This window comes from Aquila chrysaetos, chromosome 22 (genome assembly GCF_900496995.4).
Source record: "Aquila chrysaetos chrysaetos chromosome 22, bAquChr1.4, whole genome shotgun sequence".
Classification (NCBI taxonomy): Eukaryota; Metazoa; Chordata; class Aves; order Accipitriformes; family Accipitridae; genus Aquila; species Aquila chrysaetos.
In genome coordinates this window covers 15,851,123-15,876,891 of record NC_044025.1, presented here as the reverse complement: position 1 = coordinate 15,876,891, position 25,769 = coordinate 15,851,123, and the positions used below count along the sequence as shown (strand labels likewise).

The window sequence follows — 25,769 nt, the reverse complement described above, 5'->3', positions numbered from 1 at the left end:
GTCAAAGTAGCCTATAGGATTCTGGTTCATTTATTGAGTACATGACAGATAAGACAGACAGACAGTGTAAAATCACATGTATTATTTGTACTTTTAAAAAATTACAATAAATTACTGAATAATTAGTAAAAGCAGTTTTACTAATGGCTGCTCTCCAGTGATACAGGACAGAGGAGGCAGAGAAATAAGAAATATGTACCAGCTGTGAATACATACAGAGAATGTCACACGGAGGAATTAACACTGACTAGCACACCAAGTAGTGTTAAATGGGAATATCCAACCATACATGTCCTTCCCATCCTTTATACTCCAAATGCCAGCCAGAAGCTGTAGCAAACCTTGCCTTCAGTGCAGGGTCTGCTCTCGCCGAGCAGCAGCATCTCTCGCTCCGGCCCTGCAAGGCAGATGCCTGCGTACTGAGATGAATTTATCTGTAGGAACAGCATTAATTCTCCTTCCTTGGAGCGCATGTCCTACTACCAGAAGGCTAACTCTTAGTTTCTTCTGGTCTTAATTGATTTAAAAGAGCAGTCACTCAGTCTCCCAGTTATTTCGTCTCTAACTGGAAAGAGATCTAGTCTATTGAGGTTTCCCATAATGGGCTGATGACAGAGGGCCACACTGCTTTGAATTCTTCCTCTTTAGGTACAAATGCCCTTTGTTGTGTAGTAGTTTCTAAGAGCATGTCCACTGCTGGACTCCTTGTACAGGAGATGTTCAGAAAGGACAGACTGAGCAGCAGCAGGTGGCCCAACACTCCCGCACATCTTCCAGCCCCAAGCATTTGCGAGGGCTGACTGATCTGAGTATTCTTAGGGGTCCTCCTAAAAATTGGACCCATCACTAGCCAGTAAAAACAGAGAATCAGCAAGAAACAACAAATGTTTTCTGTACTGACAGGGAAAGTCCAGCAGACCAGTGTGCCACTGCCCTGTAACACTGAGGCTTATTCACTGACTTCTAATTTAGGAACTTACTCTCTCATTCTAATCGTCATGAGCCCATTGATTCACTTAATATTACTTCTGCACTGAAGTCAAGGAGCTTGTGGCTTCCCAGACAAACTAAAAACAATGGCTTTCAAAGAATTAGAAAAGCAAATGCTAGAAAACCAGGTTTGTCTGAAAACTCCTGAACGCTGAAGGGAAAGAAAGTGATCATACACTATGAAAATGCCAAATCACATCTGAAAGAAACCTGCAGATCTGAGAAACGTCTGTGTTTAGATCTTAGGGTGCTGGGAACAGTGGGGCACATTTGCATTATAGCTGCTGAGTCACAGAACAAGACTATTTATAGGTCAGGGTCCTATAGCACTGGACTACACTGCATTAGCTCTCAGACTGCCAGCCAGAGGTGAACATGGTTTCAAGCCAGGCTGCATCTGCTGTGCAAGTTACCCAGAAACCTACAGCAAATAAGGGCAGGCAAGGAGCAGTTACTGTCTGAAATAAAACTTCATTAAAATAAAAGATAGCAAAAGGCAGACATGCATAATTTATGGTGGTAATTCTATATGTCAGGGGCTATTAGGTTCTAATGGCTCTTGAGAATGTAAATCTAATTCTGTCAGCCAGAGTAGCCAAAGAAGCACCTACACAAAAACAGTCACTGTCAGAAGCTCCTTATTGATTGGAATCTATTGTAATTGTGTAGTTACTGGTCTCTGATTAAACAACAAAAAAAAATCCCCAACACAAAATACCAAACCATCCTGCCATCTGCCACATTATCTCCCTGTTTTTATCTCCCAAAGACAATTCCTGCTTTCCTGAGTTCACCCTGACACGGAGGAAAGTTCATAGTCACTGGATGAACTGAACTGCCTCTCTACCTTCTTCTGATCTTTGATCTTTTGCAGAATGTTGACCTTTTTCTCAAAGTAGTTTACAAGGGCTGTTTCTGTCAGCATGGAAGCTAAGATCTGCTCAAAGGAGATAGACCAGTCTGTATCAATGGTGCTACCATACCTGGCAGCTGAACTACTGCCTTCGCAACCAACCAGGACCGTGTCGTCTGCAATGTCTTCACACTGCAGGGAGCCTGTGCTGACCATGGAGTAGGAAGACATGGACATATCATCTTTGGTTTCATCATCTGATAGCAGCTGTAAAGGAGAGCCTTGTCCTTCCCCTGACCCATCTCCTAGAGTTTGGTTCTCCTGCTGTGTTTTTTCAGGTTGAGCATCTCCACAGGTTTTGTCCTCATGGTCAGCTTGGGGTTGCTGCTCCACTGCTGAATTCTGACTCTGTTCGGATGTTGGTGACTCCTCTTCACTCACAGGATCTTGGGTATTGTTTGCTTTGCAGTCCTCAGACTTCCTCATGGGCCTGTTGGAGAATTTTTTTCCAACCTCGCCAATTCGCAGAAGGAGACTGGCTACAGTGGCAATTGCATGGTACAGCTCTTGCTCCACTGGGTCCTCACTGAACATGTTGTAAAGGGTCTTGCATAACTCTATGAACTGTTCCTTTAAAAAACAAAGACCGAAAAAAATCATACTTCAGGCTGAAAAAAGTTGACGGTGGCAGATCATAGAGTATCTCAAGTTGGAAGGGACCCATAAGGATCGAGTCCAACTCCCTGCTCCTTGCAGGACTACCTAAAACAAAACCTATGACTAAGAGCATCATCCAGATGCTCCTTGAGATGAAGCAACAGGCACCACCTTGACTGACTCCTTGTTTATCTGCCTCCCCCCCCCGGTAAGTGGCAACTTATTGCACTAATTCAGAACAGTCCAATACAGGCAAAATCTTCTCTCTCTGCCATAGTGGCTAAACTGAGACACAGCTAGCAACTTAATAGTGGTGGGGCTTTTGGCTGACAGATGAACAGAGTACTAGCGTATTCACATCTGAGAAAACCTAAGGTTTTACTTCTGTTCTGCTACTCTTTTGTGGTCAGCTTCTAAGCATTTCCAAACTGGTTTAAGTAGCACCCATCAAGGAAATTAGAGACTGAAAAGATCACACCAGTCACACCAGGTTACAAGACTCTTTCTTGTAACCACATTCTTTGCACTCCACCAAGCAGCTGTATGTAACTCGAGGCAATGCAAAACCAAAAAAGCCAAACAAGTTTATATAACTGATGGCATATTTGAAACATACTGCTCTGGAGAGAAAAACATAGATTGCAGTTCTTACAGGAAAAATTGGTCTGGGAGGCAGAGGGAATCAAATACATTTGATTGGTGGAAACAAAGCAGTTTGTCCATGTCCATTGAGAAATTCAACACAAATGTGTGGAATTAGAGGTTTTTAAAGCTCACCAGACCAGAACAGCAGGGTATTCTACAGGCAAGGACTGACTATGCTGGCAAAATGGCTGCACATACTGCTGAATTCCCCACTAAGCTGTTAGCCATCTAACTGGAAACCTTCACATTCGCTTCTTACCTGGCTCATTTTGGGGAGATCTTTAATGGTTTCTTTCTTCGACTCTTTTTCCTTGGCCCACATTCTTAGGTAGTATCTATAGTCCTGTGGACTGGTACCTTTCTCCTCTGCAAGGCAAGAACAAGCCAATACTGTGAGGTGGTTAATGGTTTCAGACTTAAAAAGTGAATGCTGTGCCAGCAAAAATCATGCTGGAAGCACGTTTTATTGACAGTTCAGGAAAGCATCTACCAGGAATGCTGCACTGTTTTCTGGTTTATCTGATCCAGCTCAGTAGAGCAAAAATTTTAACACTGCTGCATCAGCTTGACTTCTCATAAATGAACTCTATGAGTTGACAACTTACCAAACATGATTTAAAAACGTTATGATCTTGGTATGTAAAAGAGTCAGAGCAGTAAGGCATAAAAAAGATTTATTTCCCAACTCACATCGCACTTTACCTCTGTCCACAATGGACACTTTGAAAGGTCTCCTTGACACAGCAATGAACAATGAACAGTTCATATTATGAGAGACACAAGTCTAGAATGTGGTCTATTTATGATGAAATTACCTTTTTCTGGACCATTCTCACTTCTCCTTTCTTTATCTTCTTGTGTTTCTAAAAAATTACGGAATTATAAAAGAATGATTAATAGCTGATTTTCAGCAATACAACACATGAAGAACATAAGACAACTCATATACAAATTAAAACCATACAAGAATATATTTAATAGAAGTTAGACCTCACAGTCCCACTGAAAAAATGGGTTGAAGAGCTGAGGTAGAGGGCAGAACTCTTAAAAGAAAGTGTAGAACACAGATACAAAAGACAGCTAAGCAATGTGATACCTTAAAGACAAAGAAGTTCAGTTATCCAAAGCAGGATAATGAACGGAAAAAACCCAAACCACTATTGAGCACATATGTGACTAATATCTACACTCACCATTATTCAGTGACTGAACTGACACTTTGGGAGTAATGTCCAGAGTCAAACCTCACGAACTTCGCTTCTGGTTCCCTATGTTGTCACTAGACTATATAGGAAGTCTTGGGTCAACTCAGACTGTTAAGTTAGCCACCTAGCAGCAAACAGCACAACCACCCCTTGTACTTACTCACTCAGATTTTTTTTGAGCATTATTACATCTTGGTAAACATTTAGCACAACTGACATACTTTGACCTCCTATGTGACAATCCCTAAAATTATATTTTAAGAAATACAGTAAATTAGTCTACTAACAGTTTTACAATTTAATGGCATGCATCCTTATTCCATTAAATTAGAAGACTGTGGAGTAGGCACAGGTATCATCGACCCAGGCCAGCAAGCCTAGCACCCCCCACACTCTGCTCTGAGCATATTTTCCGCCCACCAGTTTCTAGGGTGAGATAAATTCCACTGAAAGAAGCCAAACAAAACCTATTTTGACCAAGGTTGAAATTCATTAAGTAGAATATACTGAAAGATATCTAATTACTTATAGCACTTTATTCATAGTGGGAGTGTCATGAAAGAGGAGCAGCAGCAACAACTTCAGGGTATTTAAAATAGCACCCTGGTACTAGCAGATGATATCAGCATTATAGCCATGCTCAATGCATGCACATAATTCATGGACTGACCTGGAGACTCACAGTGCAGGCAGAAATCCAGCTCTGAGACAAAAGGAGATACTTGAGCAGCAGAAAAAGAGGTTGAGGGGACAATATCCCAGATAAAACAGAAGAAAAGGCCAGACATAGACACAGAGAAGGAAACAAAAACAAGAAAAGAGACAATGAGACTTGCATGAAAAACCTAAATCATGGTGGAAGACGGGCTGGTAAAAGCACACTGCTCCTCCTCAGCAGTCTATGACTGTGCTTCAGAGCATGCTGTGTCCTGCATGAAATGGGCACTGAGGAGTTTAAGCTCCAAACTTCTTTCCCATCATGCAACAAAGACAGCAAACTCAAACACACTGGCAATCTTAACACGCTGCCACCATGAGACCATGCCTTGCACAAAATCACTATCATAGCACATGGATTTATGCTGCAACTCCTGCCTAAAGTGCGAGGTAAAGGCAGCAGTGTTGCATTACCTTCTGTTGTAACATCCTCTGTGAAATAACTTGTGGCCTCCAAAGCAGACTCTGTCTCCTCTGGATTCAGAGCTGTATTTACAGAGAAGGAAATGTTAAGATCTCTAAGATAACTGAACAGCAGTATCACCCACTTCATTAGCAAAATTCATGAGGCATCCCTTTCCAATTGCATGTCAGAACAGACCATGCTCAATAGTAGCAGTGTATAGAAGCAATCACTCACCAGGAGGCAGATGCAGTTTGTAGAGTACTTTGAGTTTTTCAGTGAGGTCACCATGGTACATCCCACCTATGAAGAAAAAAAAAAAAAAAAAAAAGGTTCAGAAAAATAGCACTTAGGATAAGGAATCACCCTCTGCTCACAGGCTCAAAACAGAATGAGTTCACATGCAATTGGGAAACGGTAACTGCACAAAGCCCTATGCAGAAGCAGTAAAGAAATCCACAGCAAAGCTGCATCTTGTTGGTTTGCCACCTACTGTTTCCCAGAACAGGAGACTGCCTAGCAGCAAAAAGGCATCTTTTGCTCTGTCTGAGGCTTCCCGTAAGGTTGTCACCCTCCCCTCATGATACTGCAAACACCACTATCTCCTTTTAGTTCTCTGCTTGGAAAAGGACAGAAACATTTTTTGCAATGTTCCATTATCTCCAAAAACACCACTTACTCATCCCTGTCACAAACTCCTTGAAGTTAATGAGAGAATCCCTGTTCTCATCCAGAAGCCGGAACAAACGCCCTGCCAGCACAGGCGTATGTGCACCACAGGACCAGGGGGTCAAACTGATGAACAGCTCCTTGAACTGCTCCATGTCTATGCGATACTGCTCCAGGTAGGGTAAACTCTGATCTCGGCGGGCAGCTGCAGCACGATTGTTTCCCCAGTAACAGCTCATCAGATACTTTGCCTTTGGAGGGAAAGGATTAGCAGATCAGATTATACTACGCTACAACAATCCACAGGAATGGAGACTTTCTTATAGCTCAAGAATAGCATTGAGCAAGCAAAGAAGAGACATTTCAGGACACACTGTTTATCTCCCCCATTATTCCTAGTGTTACTTCACTACAAAGTAATATGAAATGAAGGAAGAGACAGGGATCTCACAAAAAGCACAAAGAACAATTTTAAGTGAAAAGACCAAAAAACATAGTTTCAGGTTTGAATGAAATGACGCTTGGGCTTTCTGCAAATGGAACATTTAGAACTAAGCCTCTCTTTCTGAGTCTATAGCACAGTGCAACTGAATTTGCAGTGATTTTGGTAAACACAGATGGGTAATACCACTCTTTTAAAAATACATACATCGACAAATAGAGGCAAAGCACTCAAGTAATTTTGTCACAATTATAGAGCAAGTCAATGGCAAACTTGAGAATAAAAATTGAGGTACCGTCAATCCTAGCTCCCTGTTCTAAGTGTTATATGACATTCCTTTCCATTGACTCCACAATCTCTTTCTGAATAAGTATCATTCAAATACTGTGAACGTGTTTTGGCCATCTTTGGGGAAAAAAAAATAAAAATAATCAATCAGATAATAACAGGGCCAATCTTACTGGCACCATGTGTAACAGAATGCCACATCTGTTTCTGATAGGTTGGATTAAGAATCAAAGCAAAGTCACTGCTTCCCTTTCAACTTATTTTGGTATTTGTTCTCTCTGTGTGAGAACACATTCTTCCTCACTCTAGCTTCTTACCTTGAACACTACATACAGCTCTTCTAGCTCTTCAATAGAGAAACCAATGTCACTAGACACAGCTCGGACCTACAGTTAGGGAGAAAATAGGGTGAACAGTTTATTTCAAAGCTAGAAAAATTAAATATGGCTCACTGAAAAATCTGTGTAACATAGAAGAGAAGAAAACAAGTGCAAGGAGATATGACACAGGACGGGAGGGAAAAGATAACCATTCTAATACCTCCCATTGTTATGGATTACAGGTTAAGACGACAGTTTCTGGTCAAGCAGAAACTGCTGACATTTTGAGCAGCCAGAAAAAATTACTGCGCTTATTTACTGTTTGTGCAGACCTGACTGTGAAGACTGTGTTGTCCCTCCCTCTTGTTTTTATCTTCAGATGTTTGACTTAGATGCATTGAAAAACAACAGTGAAAGAAACATGGATGAGGTTCCCCACCTAGGACATGGGAGATAATTGCAACAGATATGGATACTCCCCTTCGGCCATGAACCCTTCTGTAAAATTCCCTCATGTGCTCGCATACTCTATAAATGGCAGGAAAATAATTATCCGCTAGCTAGTTTTTCCCAAAGATTCCAGGCAAGCAGTAAGAGACACCACTAGACAGTGGAGACTATTACAAGGCCTACAAGTGGTTTTTATCTCCCTCCATGCCAAATATCTCATTCAATCATGCCCTAGCACTTCGATCCATTTTATTAGATTAACTAGAATCATGTGAAGAAGAAAACTGAAAATCCATTATTCCAGCCAGTAAATCCATTTTTTCACGTGAACTGCAATTCTTTAAGTCACTTAAAACTGGGTCTGCTATAGATGCTCACAGCAAAACACATTCCATTAACATGCCATTTGGTAGCTCATTCAATCTGGGAGTCACATACCACACTCTTCTTGGCTGTATCCTCCAGAGACTGGATCACTTTCAGCCTTTGTTTAAAACGCATTTGTTCAATGTCATCTGCCTTCAGGTTGCTAAATTTCTACAAGAAAGGAAGCAGACCAGGTCAACATCATCTCCTAAAGAAAGAACAACCCCTGTTCACTTACATGTTCTTTACCAAGCGTACTATCCCCTCAGAAATGATCTAAAACCCCCAAAAGCCTTTTACCAGCAGCAAGAAGATGAGAAAAAACTTGAGCTGTATTCCCTATTCACCCCTGTCCTGCAAGAGAAGTCATTTGGAATTCACGAGAAATCCAACATCAGATGTTTCTAAAGAAAAGCTGGAAAAGCATCTGTCAGGACTGACAGAAATACAGATCTTGTACTGTGGCAGCGTATTGGGTCTGCACGGCAAGGTTTTGGTAGCTGGGGGGTGACAGGGGTGGCTTCTGTGAGAAGCTGCTAGAAGCTTCCCCTATGTCCGACAGAGCCAATGCCAGCCGGCTCCAAGATGGACCAGCTGCTGGCCAAGGCTGAGCCCATCAGCAACAGTGGTAGTTCCTCTGTGATAACAGATTTAAGAAGGGGAAAAAAACCTGCTGCGGCACAGAAACTGCAGCCAGAGAGAGGAGTGAGAACATGTAAGAGAAACAGCCCTGCAGACCCCCAGGTCAGTGCAGAAGGAGGGGGAGGAGGTGCTCCAGGCACCGGAGCAGAGATTCCCCTGCAGCCCGTGGTGAAGACCATGGTGAGGCAGGCTGTCCCCCTGCAGCCCATGGACGTCCACGGTGGAGCAGATCTCCACCTGCAGCCCATGGAGGACCCCATGCTGGAGCAGGGGGATGCCCGAAGGAGGCTGTGACCCCATGGGAAACCTGCGCTGGAGCAGGCTCCTGGCAGGACCTGCGGATCTGTGGAGAGAGGAGCCCACAGAGCAGGTTTTCTGGCAGGACTTGTGACCCCGCGGGGGACCCACACTGGAGCAGTTTGTGAAGAACTGCAGCCCATGGGAAGGACTCACACTGGAGAAGCTCATGGAGGACTGTCTCCCGTGGGAGGGACCCCACGCTGGAGCAGAGGAAGAGTGTGAGGAGTCCTGCCCCTGAGGAGGAACGAGCAGCAGAGACAACGTGTGATGACCTGACTGCAACCCCTGTTCCCATTCCCCGTCCCCCTGTGCTGCTGTAGGGGAGGAGGTAGAGAATTCAGGAGTGAAGCTGTGCCTGGGAAGAAGGGAGGGCTGGGGGGCAGGTGTTTTAAGATTTGGTTTTATTTCTCACTACCCTACTCCAATTTGATTGGTAACAAATTAAGTTAATTTTCCCCAAGTCGAGTCTCTTTTGCCTGTGATGGTAATTGGCAAGTGATCTCTCCCTGTCCTTATCTCAATCCACAAGGCTTTTGTTATATTTTCTCTCCCCTGTCTAGCTGAGGAGGGGAGTGATAGAGCGACTTTGGTGGGCATCTGGTGTCCAGCCAGGATCAACCCACCACAGGCAGAGATAAGAGAATAAACAGGTTGTCATTCCTTCCAGACTTGCTTTTTTCTAGGACCCATATAAGATTCAGCTAGAAACACCAAAGTTAAGAGGCTTTTCTACTGACTAGGTCAGACAAGTAAGATGAATTTGGTGACATTCTTTTATAAAAGAAGCCAAGAACAAACAGAGATGGCAAATTTGAAGAAACAAACAAATACCCAGCAAAATGATAGCTGCCTGCCTATAAGCAGCTAGAAGGGGACAGGATAAAAAACAGGAGATAAGATGGGAAATTAATCCACATTTACCACAGCGTAGCAGAGAACTGTCAAACACCAGTTCTCTTGCCTGTGTTCTTTCCCTCATTCAGATATAAATTTCTTACGAGTTTGTTCTCAGTATGAATAATGAGGTACACCTCCACCAGTGCAGAGGTATTCCAACAGCATTGGCACCATTCTCAGGTTACCTTCCTATTACTATAATGTGGATCACAGAACAGGATTCCTGTGCACATGAACTGGGATGCTTCCATGTTTCTGCAGTATACCTCACAATTTTTACCCTGAATTTGCCTCCCCAAATCCCTAGCACTGCCAATCCTCAGATACAAGTAAGAACGGAGACTTTTTTGGCAAAGCAGGAAGAAATCTCCGGTCTGTAATTTTTACTTATTTGCAGTCTTCATTTTCGTCTCCACTGGTGTTGGGGAGACTCTTTGTAATCTGCAATAGCCAACAGTGTTAGGCTCTACTCATACCAAACAGGTGGATTAATGGCTTGAGCCTGCACTCCTTAAGCACCTCAAGCTATGAACACTGTTCAAATTCTGGCTGCACAAAGTACAAAACTGGATGTTATCAGAGAAAAATCTCTTGGGCAAAAACTAAGCCAGAAGCTTACCTCATAGGATGTTTTGATGAGTTCAAAGATGTCAATTTCAAGTGGCGGGTCATCTCCACTCGTCAATAAGGCATGCAAGTGGGGAATAGGGGGAGAGATGCTCTGTCTGTTAACTACGTTGTCCAAATATCTGTGGGGAAAAAACAGAACAAATGCAAGACTCCAGGATTAGTGTCCAGGAAAAGAAGTAATACCCTAAATGCATCATTCCCAACTTCTTTGTATCATTAATCTAAACATGTAGGAAAATTTAATTCTTCCCTGCTAACCTGCAATGCTACCCTCATTGTAACTGAAGTAAAGTTGATTTTCACCCTATTTTTGGGGTATCTACTCTTCTTAAAGTGGGCTCCTAGACATAAGCTGAAGATCTTGCTGCACATAGAAGAGATTCACATTTCAAACAAGAAAATCTTACATTTACTAGACTTCGGAGATATCTGCTTGACAAAGTTTTATGTTTCTAGAAGGCGATTCCTGCCAGGATCTGTTCTTAATAGTAGATCAGAACTCTTCTGTGACTTTTGGATAAACAACCCTTCAAAGTTCAAATTCAAACTGAGACACAGGAATGCATTATGCTGCAAAGCAAACAATTCCAGAAATATGGGATTCCTCCATACTTGAGCCAAAAGTTAATTTCAGCTGTTGTAGAAAGCAATAGAAAACCTCTCTGGAGCTCAAGTTTCATCCTAGAGTGTTATCTGTGACCTGCTATATAATGGCATTAGGTAGAAACAGATGATGACTAAAAGGGTACTGTTACTATTCAGTTATAAATAAGAACAATGAATGGTACCTGCCCAGAATAGTCATGGCTTCACCTTCATCACAGCACTGTAACAACTTCTCCATGTTGGCATCAAGTATGGCCAATGACACCTGCAAGATAAACTTGATTCCCTCATAGAAAAAACAGTCGACAATGACCACGGCACTCTCAAAGGGCATGACACTGAGAAAGAGAGTGAGAAACCAGGAAAGGGATATGGTGGAAATCACTCCTAGGTCCTGCATCTTTTCTGACAGCTGTGGAAGATACTCTCGTGTAAGTTCTTCAAAGATGCCTTGGTCCACCAATGCACCTGGAAAAACAAACAAAAACAATGGTAGAACTCGAATTGGTGGTATCATGGTACTATACCCAAGCTAATCAATTATTAAACAAAATAGTGTAAGTTCACTTTCATTTCATATAAGCCTCTTAACATCAGAACTAAAATTAATGCATTTATTTAGATTTGTTCCCTGTTCTCAATAAAAATAACATATTTAGATAGAGACTACTCCTACGTTGCAGCACATGCAGAAACAGGATCTCTCATTGATCTATGCATTTTCCCTGAAAGGAGGGGTGGCGGATTACTGATATTATGGTATTTACATCAAACTATACTCTTTTATACAGACCAACTTTAAAAGCCCATGAAGCGGTGCTTTCACTAACCTTTCCTGGGAGCCTATTCCAAAGATTTAATACATCATTCAGATGGGTAAAAAATAACCCAATAATTTTCTTCTAGATATGCCTCCTTACTGCTAATGGTCCCTCCTGCTACCAATTTTTAGTGACTTCATCTTCCTTGTTACTACAAGGTAGTACTACTACCTTGGTAGCCTGTAGTGTCTCTTCCTACGTCTCCATCACACACCTGCAACTTTAAAGGGAACAGCGTTGTGCTTCATCATCTTTAAAATGCATCACATTTAATTCATGCTGAACAACAAAATGTTCCTGAGAAATGCTGGTGCAACTGTAGCTGAAAATCCAGGCTCCAGCATGAATTCGACAAAGACTCACCCACTACTCTTGTGTTGTAGTAATCTGGCAACATCCGCTCACATAAAGCCACTAGGAGCCAGAAAGCCTCTTCCTCATTGCAGTATAGCAACAGTACTGACGTAACAATGTTCATGGCCTACGAGCGGGCAGAGTTAAATATGAAGATATAGGAGAGCAACATGAAGATGTTCATGAAAGCTCTGTCAATACAGACCAGCTAAACTTAAAAAGCATGAATACAGCAAAACGGTCACTAAGAGTCACATCTATTTCCAGCTTTTACTGGTATCTGAGTCAATAGATGACCTTGAACCAATTTACATTCCTGTTTCAGTTCCTCTGTTTGTGAGGCAGCAAATAATACAACTACTTTTTGTCAAGCACTTTCATTAATCAATATGACTAAGTATAATTTTCAAAGTTTTCATAAAAAGCTTTGTAACAATTTGGTCATAACAGAACAACATAATGGGAACCTCTAATACCAGAGCAATACACAAAATTAATCTGAATTTCCACTGAGTTGTTTCACAAACCAGCAATTGGCTTCGTTTTCAATATACTGCTCATGTGCATCATCACTTATTCAATTTAATTGCTCTTTTTAATGAAACCAGAAGATGTTTTTGCTGAACTAGGGAAAGCTCTAGGAGAAAAACTAGTAAAAGACTGTAAATTACACCTAAGAGAAATGTGCAAAGTCTATTTAAATGCTGTATCCAAAGGATAGCTAAGAGATCTCAAAACATAACCACTTCTTTCCTACTCTCACACCACCACATGGACAACATGAAGGAAAAAGTTGAAACTGGACAAAAAACTGCAGAAAAAGTCCAAGCTAATCACGGTCACAATGTAGGACTAACAACTCTAAGACTTCAGTCTTACCTGACAGTACCCAATTGTTGGATTTCTGAATGCATAAGCTGTTAAGACTCTCCGGAGGGCAGCAATTCCCAACTCATTCTGGAAGGCAGGATGTTCTGGCATAGAACGGTGCAGATCTCTCTCAATTTCCTCTGTAGCAAGATTGTACTTTCCCATTGACTTTTCCACAAGATCCGCATAGTAACCAGGATGAGTCACCATTTCGTTCCAAGCCCCTGTAATGACAAACAAATACTGCTTCATCTCTTGAACTCTGGAATACAGATTTTATGCCCAAAGTTTCAGAGATAAGGCAGCCAGGAAGCACTACATGAACTCATCAACTACCAATAGACATGAAAGTATAGTAACAAACTCATTGTTAAATCATCATTTTAGGGTCTAGGTCCCAACACTGAAATGCACACAAAGGAGGCCAAAGGGCTACTACACTCATAAAGAAAGCCATCTCAGGAATGCGATAACTGCATTTTTGGCAAAACCACCATGAAGTATCATTCAGGTGGAGTTAACTTCTGATTAATTTCTTCTGAAATGAGCTAAGATTTATACCTTTTCCTTTGAGATGTGCAGAAATCTTATTCCTGCTAGCTGTCAAAGTATCCAGCACAACATCCTACCTGAGAAAAGGAGCCACAGCTCTCCACGAAGATTCTCTGGGATTCCTTTTTGCACCAGGCCCCTAGTCTTGGCAGTGCGATACATACACATCCCTCGTCCATATTCAGAGAAATGAATGTTCCAAGACTCTTCCTTCATCTTCTCCTTTGCCTTCACAGAAACAAAATATGGTCATTTTAGGAGATTAATGGATTTTTATGTTTGTAGGACAGGTGACTTCTGGGTATACGCAGGCCTACACTTCACAGGAGAAATGCACTGTGACATTTAAAGCCTCTCTTCTTCAGGCTGAATAAAGCTACACTGTTCTGAATCAGTTCTGACCTTGCTTGAAGTCAAGTCTTTACAATACTAACATGGGCTGTGCAATGGCATTTACACCTTGCAAATCTCTACATAAATGCAAGCAGAACCATGGTCTAAGACGATTAACTAGCAAGCAGAGATACCAGTTCTCTGCTTTCTTGCACTGAAGAAAAGTAGCTCTTCACAGACACGAACTTACATCCCAGAAGCACAGTAACACTAATTTCTCAGCCTCTAGTCAAGTATCTCACGTATCTCAGTACTGATAAAGTAAGCCGACGGTCAGGTTACATCTATGTAGCACTATCATTGTGACCGACACAGCAGTGATACTGCAGGACTGACTAGGGATAAAATACATTTTCCGTCTTAGAGCATGACAGGAAATCTGCAACCTACTGCAAACTATTGAGAATTAATTGTTTTAAGTTAAAATATTATTTACCCCTTTGGGTCCCAAGAGCTCCTCAGAATTTCTTCTGAAGAGTTTGAGTAGTCCCTGCGAGGCTGTTGGCACTTCCCCAGCACAGAAGTTGACAGGTCGATTGCTGAGAGCAGACGTGGGGCTAACTGCAAGTGGGCTGCTGGAAGGCAACTCTGGAACCTCCTGAACAACAGAACATAAAGCATCTGAGCTCAGGCAGCCTCCATCCTCTGCTAACTGTCTAACAAAGAGACATCATTTGCTGGTAAAGAGCACTGTTAACACACTGTAAGGAGCATCACTCTGAAAAGTTGACAAATCCTCCTCCCAGCTATTTTCTTAGTACCTCGCAACCAGGATCAGCCAAATTCCACTTCCATTCCCTCTCGATGCTGCATGGTTTCTTGGATGGCGTTCTCTGCAAGAAGTCAGAGATTCTCTGTACCAAGAAATCTCGGTCTTTCAGATTGGCAAAGAAGAAGGTCATTTTACTTTTAGTGCTGATGGACAGAGGGCTGGGCAAGACACTGGAACTATCTGCTTTCTCAACTATTGTCACCTAGAAGACAAAGACAAGGGCCATTTGGATCTAGCAGATGCTCCATTATCTACAAAGCACGGCACAAAAGATAGAAGCACACAAAAGACAGGAAAGGTCTGTAGTCTTAATATACAGCTAAGAAATCCCCACCTCCCTGAGAGGAATGATGAGATGACAGGCCTCCTCTGCCTTGCTGGCAAAACAGATGTAATTGTTGGAAACAAACATCTGGCCAGGAATATGCATCTTGTTGAATGGTGTCCACAAGGTACAATCTGTATGTCCATCCAGGCATTCATCCTTGGGCAACCGGAAAGTGGCACGGTAGCACTCATTTTTGGCTCGAGCATCCAGGTCTCTGGGGAAAAGTAAAGAGTAGTCGCCAGAGGTTTTTCCTCCCTTGAAAAACCCACTCAAACACTCACGTTAAGTGTTCATTCCAATCACAACCTTCAGACTGTGCTGTGTATTCTTAGTATTCACTTCTCTAACTGAGATGCCACCCCTTATCTGACTCCTCTTTCAGCCTTCAGACATGCTTCACTGACAAGGTATGTCCTGCAATACAAGGTAAAATATACAAGTGCATCTGCAAAACTTAAATATTACATCAGATTCTAAAACTGCAGAGAAGAGTTCCCAGCGGGAGGATTTATTACAATACAAATGTATATTACTTTTTATAAATCTTCAACTTCAGACAAAGGGGCTGATGTAAATTTCTTCTTTCACATTTCTTTTTTTTAAACAGGATTTTCAAAAGTTTCTAGTTGAAAATTCCTTTTGACAGTGCCTAGTCATGCATGAGAAAGACATGAGAGTGTGTGTATTCAGTACCAATTTGGGATGGAAAAAAAAAGAAGAATAGGCAGAGGGCTAATGACTGAAATAAGTGATGCAGCCCCTGGAGTGAGACAACCCCAGTGGCACCTGGGAGCTACACCACATTTATTATTACAATCCCCTGTTATCTGTCTTCTCTTCTCACTGCTGGAAACATATACCTTTTTAATGCAGAGATGTTCTTAAGAGGCTTCCTGGGCTTCGGGAGGGACTTGTCCTGCAGGAAGCTCTCATTATCCAATAGCTGCCGCATAGCAATGTTAGCCAACTGCTCCATCAGCTTGAATGTCTCATTGATGTTGAGAAACATGGAAAAATAAAGTTCACTGTCCCTTGTGCTTACTTTAATGCACTCAGGGAACAGCAGTGTAGCATTTTTTTCTAGCTGGGTTACATCCACCCACTGGATCACCAGTGTAACTGGGAAGAAAAATTAAAAAAACCCTACAATTACAATTTGACACAAAACAACAATCAGAAATTAAGCTCAAGTAGCCAGTAAGCTCTCAGTGTAGCAGCATTTTTCCCTTCTTACACATGGACAGTTCTTTTCTACATACTTCTACTGGGTTCTCCAAAAATACTTGGAAATAATCTTTGGGATTAACTAGACTAGAAATAATGCAGTTCCAAAAGGACTATCTCCCATCCAGTAAATGCTTTCAATCACAATTACTCAAGTTTTCATTCTTTCTTTCCAGCAAATTAGCTTTTGACTCAGGAGTTCAAGCTTCGTAAATACCGGGTCCTGGCAGTGGTTCCAAATAAGGTAAAAATACTGCTTGGTTCTCTAATCCAGTTGAAGTAAAACTTCAGGTGTACTTGTACAACTTGAGAAATGTTTTGAGAAATGACTTGGGCATTCAGTCTAAATATCACTGAAGTGCCTATGAGAGCCAGGACTGATCTATGCGTTGAGCTAGAGCTCAGAGGATTCCTAAAAGGAAAAAAACCTGTCAGCTTAAAAAAAAGTTCACACAAAAGATCAATTGCATCAAAAAGATCACGGGAAACGGCAGAAAAACAACTAGCAGGCTTATAACTCACCCTCTTTTCCCAGCAGGAAGGAGTAGAAACAGAGGTGATTGACGGTGAGGTACAGCCAACCCTGCCTGGGTACACGGCCCTTCCAATAGCTGCAGGAATAGTAATTGACCAACTTCTCCACCTCAGGCATCCCAAACTGCTTCCGCATCTTCAGTTCAGCCTCTTTGAATTTACCTGGATCCTCTTCACTCTGGGGCTGCTCATTCTTGTTCTCTTCAGCAATAATTCCCTGAAAGGACATGGGAGGAGAGAGAGAAGAAATGGAAGGGAACATGCCTGCTGACAGAGTCATAATATATAGCAAAAGGTCACAGCAGCAATCCGGAAGACAGAAAGAAGAAATGCAACACAGCAGTTATCATCTCTCCTGTCAAGTTAGAGAAATAGTAAAGACATGCAGAAAGAGCAGTCAGATAGTCTGAGAGTCTATGATCTGGTATCTACTCCTGAACACATGCAGCAAGCATTTGTGTTTTAACATTTGACCGAGTTTCTCACAGCTGGCCTGGTAACACTTTGAACACCCTGCAGGAGAACTGAAGTCTATTTTCACTTGCAAACATGCTTCTTCAACAGGAAGAAGATCATCTGCCAGGAAGGGCAGAACTCAGCAGTCTGCCAGATCTTGACTGGCCAGAAGGAAAAACAACCAACCACAATCTCTCTCACACACAGACACACAGAGAGAATATACAAAGAACCTGGCTGAAGTACTGGAAAAGACTCAAATTGCTGCTGTTCAATAAAAACCTGTATTTATAAGTTTCTACTCTGGAGAATTTGTGGGCTGGGAATCTGAAGTGTGTTAACTGCACAAGAAGGAGAGACACCTCTCTGACTCAGAAGTCAGTGGAAGTTGGGGTGCAGTTCCTTTACAACCTAGACGCCTTTAAGACCATCATGGCAGGGCAAGTACCTTGCTTGCAAACTAGAATTCTCTCTCCCGTATTTGTTGCTAGATGAACCACCATTAAACATTCTCTCTGCATCAAAGGTATAATCAGCAAGGATTTTAAAGAGGTATTATATTTTAATTAGTAGGAGCATCCTAAGCGGGCTGTTCCCTGACAGCTACTGCTCCTAACCTTTTCCCCACCAAAAACATTTGTCCAGTGTTATGACTGTAACATGATGCTAATAATACTGTATGCATTCCATGACAATTCCACATTTATGTACATCTGAAGAGGGAGCAGAGAGAAGTTTTGCAATGGAGCTCTTGCTCCCTCCCTCCCAAGGGTAAAAAATTCTTAAAACCAGCTCCCCATGCTTTCTCAGGATCTGGAAGTCCTTCAGGGAAACATGTCGCTTACATGTATCTTGCCCTTGACAAAGGTGGTGATATCTTCTTCATTATCAAAGATAGATAGAGTCTGCAGTAAGTTATTCTCCAGCCATTCCCAGTGCTTTGTGATCTCTTTACGAGATGATCCTAATTGAAGGGGTGAAAGATGATGGGAAGAGCAAAGAAAAAAGAAATTAGAACAAGGTCTTTTTTCCTCCAAGTTCACAGCAGGAAACTAATAATTACCAAACAGTGATCAGGACAAATCAAACACCAACTGTATACATGTCAAGGATATTTTATGTACACCAACATCATGCTTCTCATGAAATGTCTCCACTGCCATCGAGGATAATAAGCACACTACCAACAGATCATCCTATTTGCCAGTGCACACCAAACACAGCTTTTTTCCCCAGACAAAAAGCATTCTTATGTTCCAGACAAGAAGTACTCTTTTAATTCCTGGTATTCTAGAACAAAAATAATGAACTTTCAGAACCTTGAAATTTCAGAACAACTGAACTTTTTACACCTACAAAGGGGTTCCATTCTCCATGGGCAATGGTCAGCAGAGAGCATACAATTCCAAACCAAAATGCAACCAAAATACTCATGTCAGAAAGTTCTTTGCTTTCTTAAATAAAAATGTCTCAACAAACATTATATCAAACAGTTAGCTGTCTTTAACCAGTCTACAACAGTTCACAAAGGATAAGCTTCACTGTATAACCAATTTAAAGAACTTTTCTATAGAAAGTTGCCTTAGTTAGTTGCCATTATTTCAAAGATTTGTGTTTACTAAAAGATTTCTTCCTCTCTATTGATAGCTATATTCTCCTGTAGACAGAAAAAAAAGAAGTAAAAAAAGCAATTCTTTTTTTTTTAACAAGATAAGAAACATTGTTAAATGCAGACAAAAAGAAATGTTTAAATGCAAGTCAAAGATATTTGTAAGTTTCTCTTTGCCAAATTCCAGTACATTTATCTTCTGAAGTTTTGTACAAAAGCAGTGGGATATCTAAAAATTTTAACAGCATGCCTCCCACTACTTGATTTCTCTGCGAGTACATTAGACCCCTCCATGTGGTTAATGATGGAAAAGGAGAAAGCAGCAGACAACACAAGCAGGTCGCTAAAGCTATTGCTCTACCTGACTTTCTTTTTTAAGAGGCAGCTTCAGCGATGAAATAGTCTTCACGTATTTGTAGTTGGACACCTAACCACAAAACCCAATGCCAGCTAATCTGTGGTTTCATAAGCAAAAATAACTCCAGGACCTGAAACCAAAAACTAGAAGCAAGTAAGCTGTCTTGCCTCAAAGGACTGCAGGGCTATGAATTTGAGTTTGTGTGTACAGCCCAATGGATTAGACAACAAATATTTTTTTCTTTTGCCTCTGTGTATAAGTTCACTTGACATCTACCCTAGCCATCTGACAATGTTTTTAAAGCATAAATGATTTTTGAGTAATACGAAAGGGCTTATTTTAGGGCACAGAATTATCGATTATAGGATGCTTTGGTTGTGGAAAAAATCCACAGGTCCAGCAACAATGGCAGGGGAATAAAGTCTTCATTCTGTTTTGTTTCATGAGCTGCACCTCTCACAAAGTGACAGCAGACAAATTGCTAAAATAAGCCAGGCCTCAATAATTGACGTCTTTCTAAGAACAACATTAGGATGACATACGTGAAGGACCAAAATTCTGCAATTCCTACAGAGCTGTAAGAACAAAGTGCTGAAAGGCCGAAGCTGCACGCATGACCAGAATGCTGCCCACTAGTATTTACACATGATAAATTGTAAACAAAAGATACGCATTTTTCAACGAGAGAGCCATATACATTTTATAACTTTGAGTGAATGCTAGTACTCTTACTTTGACAGTAAAATGAGAACAGACATGATTAAAAAAATACTTTGGATGAAAACAATATATTTACTCCAGTATAAAAATTTACCAAACTCCATTTGGTTGTTATATAGCCCATCTCATTTTACCATGCTGCATTACTCAGAACTAACTGAGATACAGAGGATATCAACTAAAACACTCCTGAAATTGTACAAAAACAACACACTCATTGAGTGTCAAGATACTATAAAATTTCAGATTTGCACCGTATGTGGCCACTAAACATTCTGCTTTTTTGTATGCAGTTTCTGGCCTGCCATTTTGTTTTCTGTCTGTCTGCCCCTCTGCCTCTGCCTTCCTCAGAAGGGAAACTGAGTTTCTGTGAAACATAGCAACTTCTAAACCTCTCTTCTGCAGAATTTAAGTAGCTCTGCAAGGGAGAATATTGTGTTGGTTGCCTGGGGAGAAGATGAGAACAGGCAAAACAAGACATCAACCTCTGTGGGCTTAGCAAATGATTATTTCATGCTCAGATTTTATGTGTCAACCACAAAGTCAGAAGTGAAGGTTCGTATTATAAACAAAGTTGGTCTAACAAATATGTCTGAAGATATTTTCTCTTTAGCAACCAGCAGGACCTAAAGCCTTAATCAAAGTTCACCACCATATATTAGAAGGGTGTACCATGATATGCTAATACAGCGGTTACATTTCTCAAGTAAAAGAGGCCAAGGATTCTTGGTGTTTTAAAAAAATGTTATTGTAATATATTTTACAGATATAGTATATCTATACATCTATTACAGGCCAGAAATAGCAGAAAAAAATAAATTGGATCAAGACAGTAAAGAAACTCCCCAAAGAGTGTTTAGCACCTTGAATGACCTTACATGCTCCCATCTTGCACTGTGTTCCTGGTAAGCAGGTTTTGGCACAACACTCATCATCCCACAGCAATCTTACCATCACAGTTTCATTCTCTGAACAATCTCACTATGACCTTGCAAACAGATACACCTTGGAAGCGAGAAAATTCATTAACATCTGCAGAAACGAAAGCTTTTACAGAGCCTTAAGTTCCTAAACTACAGTTTAAACAACACTGAGAAGTTTTGTCATTTCTGGCACCTTCCACTACCCCACCAGAAGCTCTAGAAAGTTTCCTGAGCAGTCACAGAATACTCCTATGTGGGGTAACTGATCACCTGAACCAAAAAGACAATAGAATGACACAAATCCAGCCCCTGACAAGTCACATCAATACATACCGCATGCCACTGCCCAATACACTTGAGAGTCCTGAGTCTGATGCAGAATACGGTATGGGGCAACTCTGGCACTGGAATCCAAAACCACGTCTAATGTTCCCACAAGAAGACCTAGAAGGCAAGGAGAGAGAAATTAAAACAATGTAATACCAAACTGAAGAGTTGGGTTAAGTCAAAATACAGGATCAACACTACAGAAAAATGCTGATGTTCATATTATGTATGCTGTGATGGAAGAGCAACGGCACTTGGTCAAGAAAATGAAGACATACATCCAGTCACTGCAGTCAAATTACCTATAAAACAACTACAGCCAATCCCACTGGTAATGGATAAAGTTTAGATGGCAATTAAATGTCTACTAAACCTCATTATAATCCTCTGCTTTCCTAGGAGAGTTTTCTAATAAAAGTGAAATGTATTTTCCTCTGTAGGGTTTCTGTTGCCAATAGTGATTTTTAAGCCTACTAAACTAAAACACAGAAGAGTTTTCAACGCTGTATATTTCAGCATCACCTATGCAAACAGTAGGTGAGATAACTCATCCAAAATGGAATCAAATAGCTCCAGAAAAACTGGTACTCACAGGTTTCAGCGATGTTTCTAGAAGTACTTTGATTAAACAAAGAAAGAAGGCAAAGAATCAAAATTTGGCAATACAGAAGTTAAAATATTTTTTATATGATGTTAAATAAGAAAGCAGGCACTTCCAGAATAAATGCTGACAGCCACCCGACTTTGTAAAGCAAATCCATTTATTTCAATTAAGTCTATTTACTAGATAAATCAAATATCTAAGATGATACTTTGCTTTGTTATTCTAGATAACGTTCTATGAGCATCTTTAATGCAAATTAATTTTGCAACATCCTCACAATTAAAAGTTTTCTAACATTAGAACTTGGACAGGGAGCATGGTTGCTGCTCTAGATCGCTTTTTGGGAGACCCAGGCTCAATTCCCTGCTCTCCTCCCTATGGTTTGGGTAAGTCTGAGCAAACTGTACTCATCCATATCTCATTCATTATCATGAAACATGCTACTTCCTCCCTTTACCTCTCTTGGCTATCCAAAAGCAAGTAATAGATTAGGAATATACCACTGATCGTACTTCAAGAGAAGTACCTTCCATAGCAAGCTCATCTGGTAACCCTTAAAACAAATATATATATATCCAGCACAGCAGGACCTCAGTTTTGGCTCCAGGCTTCTTGTGTGCAGTTTTAGGCAGAATACGGATTAAAAAGTAATTTTGAATACTTCCTATGACAATACCAAATGTGTCAAATATTGACATCCAGACTGGTAACAAGACATGTTTAAGAACTTGAGTACGACAGCAACTTCAACACCTTTCCAGCAACACCTTTCCTGCTTGGCTGAATACCTACATTCTAACTCTAAAATGTCAACTTGCAGTTGTACAGCTCCTTAAGGAGCATGTGCGGCTTTTAACACGTAGGAGCTCTGAAGAAGACTCTCTCACTGAGGTAAACTACCTCAAGAAGTAAACTGTCTCAAAGCTTCAACCATTTAAGAATAGGTCAGTTTAAATGTTTCCAGAACAGCACCAGGTATCATTTCCTCTTGTAAAAACCTGTGAAATTCCAGAATACAGTTATATGTCTACATGCAAAAGTACACAAGTTATGTTACATAAAAGAGAGTAGTTCAAAATAATTTTAGAACATTGTGAAAAGATGAAATATGCCAAGGATGTTTATCGGCTGCGTCATTTCTGTAGTTAGAGTATTTGGTTAACAAGGCTAATATATGAAACCGGTTGTGCATAATTCACAAACATAAAAAGCACATTTTTGTTATTCACATAACTGCGTAAGCATTTTACAGATAAATGGGGTGTTTTAAAGGTGAGGGGACTTTCTGTTGTTGTTAACATTGTGCCTCTGTCACAGTTATGTTATTTTAACAGTTTCTGTCACCAAACATGGCTATCAGGCATACGCACAGAGGAGAGTAGTTATCATTGGACTACACCCTCACAACTTCACCTCCGGCCCAAGCACAGCACAATCTTCATACAGACATTAATTAAAAACTACGCTTTAACTTTCATCCTCTAAATCTTGAAAAAACACACCAGAAAAATAAAGACACAAAGAAAACACCTCAATAACTCAAGGCAACGCGAGTACGACAAAGAAGCCATTTTTGACAAGGGAAGATGATCATCCCAGCCACCCCCCCCCGTCAGTTACTTGTCCTCCCTGTGCAGCAGCACCGCTGGAGAGGCCTGACCACGAACAACCCCCCCCACGCCCCCGCAGACCCGGCCGGCAGGCAGCAGGCAGGGCCGGCGGCTCCCGCGAACGGCGGGGACGAGGGGCCGGCCGGCAGGAGGGCGGAGGGACCGGGCAAGGCGCGGACAACGTCTGCGGGTGCCGCAGGCAGCGGCCGCCGCTTACCGGCAACCGGCCACAGAAACCGAGGGCGTCCCAGCGGCGGGGGCTCTCCGGGGGGTGACACACAGCGAGGAGAAGCCAGGGGAAAGGCGAAACCGGGCTCACCCCAGCCGGCGGGGCCTGCATCTCCCCACCACCGCCACCGCCACCCCCTCCTCGGCCCCCCCCCAGCTCCAGCCCCGCCGCCGCCGCCGCCCTGACGGGACTCGTGCCGCCGTCCCGGCCCCCTCAGCACCCCCCCACCCCCGGGCCGGACCCGGCCCTGCGGGGACAGGACAGCGGGGCAGGAGCACCCCCCCCGCCTCCTCCGCTGCCCGCGCAGCGCCGGCCCCGAGGCGGCCGGGCCGGGCCGGAGTCTCCCCTCAGCCCCGCCGCGCCTCACCCGTGAGGCCGCCCCCTTTGCCGTGTCCGCGCCGGCGCTGGAGCAAGAAGAAAGGGTTGGCCCGCTCCGTGACCCACAAAGCGCCGGCCAGCAGCACCTCCTCGGGCCCCAACCACATCGTGGCGGGGCCGCCGCGGCGGAGCGGAGCGGAGCAGCTCGGCTCGGCTCGGCGGGGCTGGGCCGGGCCCGGCCGGAGCGGGGAGGCGGCGCACGGGCAGCGGCCGGGCCCCGCCGACGGGTCACGGGGCCGCGCCGGCGGCCACGGCGCCCTCTGGCGGCCCGGCCCTCTCACTGCAGCGGGGCGGTGCCAGGTTGCCGCCGTGGCGCCGGAGCCAGGGCCGCGGCTCCGGAGGGGGGAGGTCGCCGGTTCGAGCCCCGCTCCCCGGAGCGCGCCCAGGGCAACCTCCCTGTACCGTCCTCGGTGGGCAGTTGGGGTTCACCTCCGCCCTCTGCAGAGGGGGGTCCCCTCCTCTGCCTCTCGGTGGCACGCTGCACTGAAAAGACCTTTGCCAGGGCAGCTCGCATTTGACGAGAGCGACGTGCTTATATAGCACGACATCAGGCAAATGAAAAATCTTCCTGTGCGGCCCCGGGGGGACCCACTGAAGCTGCCATTAACTAAGACAGATTATTTAAATGCTCCCTCCCACTGTACATGCAGTAATTTATTAGCAGGGAGTTCCCAGTGCAGCTCTGCAGAGGGCTACAGCCTCCCCCAAACTGCTGCCCCTGCCGCTGCCCTCACGCGCGGCCCCCCGCCCAGCGGGGACACACGTCCAGCTCTCCTGCCCGGGCTGCCGATCCTTTCACCTCCCCTCTGGGGAGACAGGGATTCATTTACCCTTTTGGCTGCGAAGCACATGCACCTCCAGCATCTCAGCCTCGGCGAGCCAGCCCGCGCCCCGCCGGGATGGGGGGCATCGGCATCCCCCTCCCGGCAGCCGGCTTCGTTTCGGTCCTTGTTTTGCGGCTCTGGAGCCCGCGTGGGGCTTGCGATCGAGTCCAAGGATGGTCTTTGCAGCAAACAGGAGAACGGGAGATGCGGTTCCTTCTCATCTCTTGGCCGCAGAGCAGCTTCCCAGTAATTTAGTGAACTGCTATTCTTGTTTTAATAACCATTGGAGAGTCTCCCTGCAAAATCTGGAAGTGTTACAACAGCAGAAAACATTGGCATCTACCATCTCCTTGCTTAATGCCCAGCTCCCAGGAAGGCGGGAATGCCGTGTTTTCTTTAAGCTATAAATCCTTTAACCCTGGGATGATCTATCTTCTGTGTTAGTGCAGTGCCCTAATTCCAGCTGGAGCCTTTGTACACTACTGTAATATAAATATTTATTAGCTGGCTGAGCTTTCAGGGCTCTGCCTTCATCCTGATGGCACGGCCGTGTCTGGGAGCAACACGGTGGTTTCTGAAGGCTGGCTGTGCTGCGGGAAGGGTTCGAGCACTGGGAGAAGATGCTGAAGGACCTTTCTCTGTGTTACCATCTCTGTTCCTGCTCGCTGTGTGCCATCTTTCAGGTGGCAAACGCTGTGGGAAGGTGGATTAGTGTCTCCTGTATATTCATAAGCCACTTTGAACCATGTGGCCTTTAATGGCCTGAGATTTCTAGGCTGTAGTAGAGCAAAATAAAACAATAT

General features: G+C 43.1%; 1 protein-coding gene across 2 annotated transcripts; it reads right to left on the bottom strand.

Annotated features, from left to right (window-relative positions):
• Positions 1–14: 14 nt before the first annotated feature.
• On the bottom strand, positions 15–24,351 carry TBC1D9B (TBC1 domain family member 9B). 2 transcript variants are annotated; one of them, XM_029997919.2, is made up of 22 exons: positions 24,132–24,351; positions 21,328–21,438; positions 18,230–18,348; positions 16,917–17,145; positions 16,031–16,289; positions 15,177–15,384; positions 14,832–15,044; positions 14,507–14,668; positions 13,755–13,905; positions 13,135–13,349; positions 12,265–12,382; positions 11,263–11,548; positions 10,464–10,593; positions 8,078–8,176; positions 7,187–7,255; positions 6,150–6,390; positions 5,708–5,773; positions 5,482–5,553; positions 5,021–5,071; positions 3,961–4,008; positions 3,405–3,511; positions 15–2,473 (listed from the first exon to the last, which is right to left on the bottom strand). In XM_029997919.2, exons 1-22 carry the CDS (start codon positions 24,247–24,249, stop codon positions 1,781–1,783), a joined length of 3,765 nt encoding a protein of 1,254 aa, XP_029853779.1. In that variant the 5' UTR covers positions 24,250–24,351; the 3' UTR covers positions 15–1,780. The 2 variants fall into 2 exon arrangements, with proteins under 2 accessions (XP_029853779.1, XP_029853782.1); XM_029997922.2 differs by lacking the exon at positions 18,230–18,348 and having other exon boundaries at positions 24,132–24,150.
• Between the last annotated feature and the right edge of the window lie 1,418 nt (positions 24,352–25,769).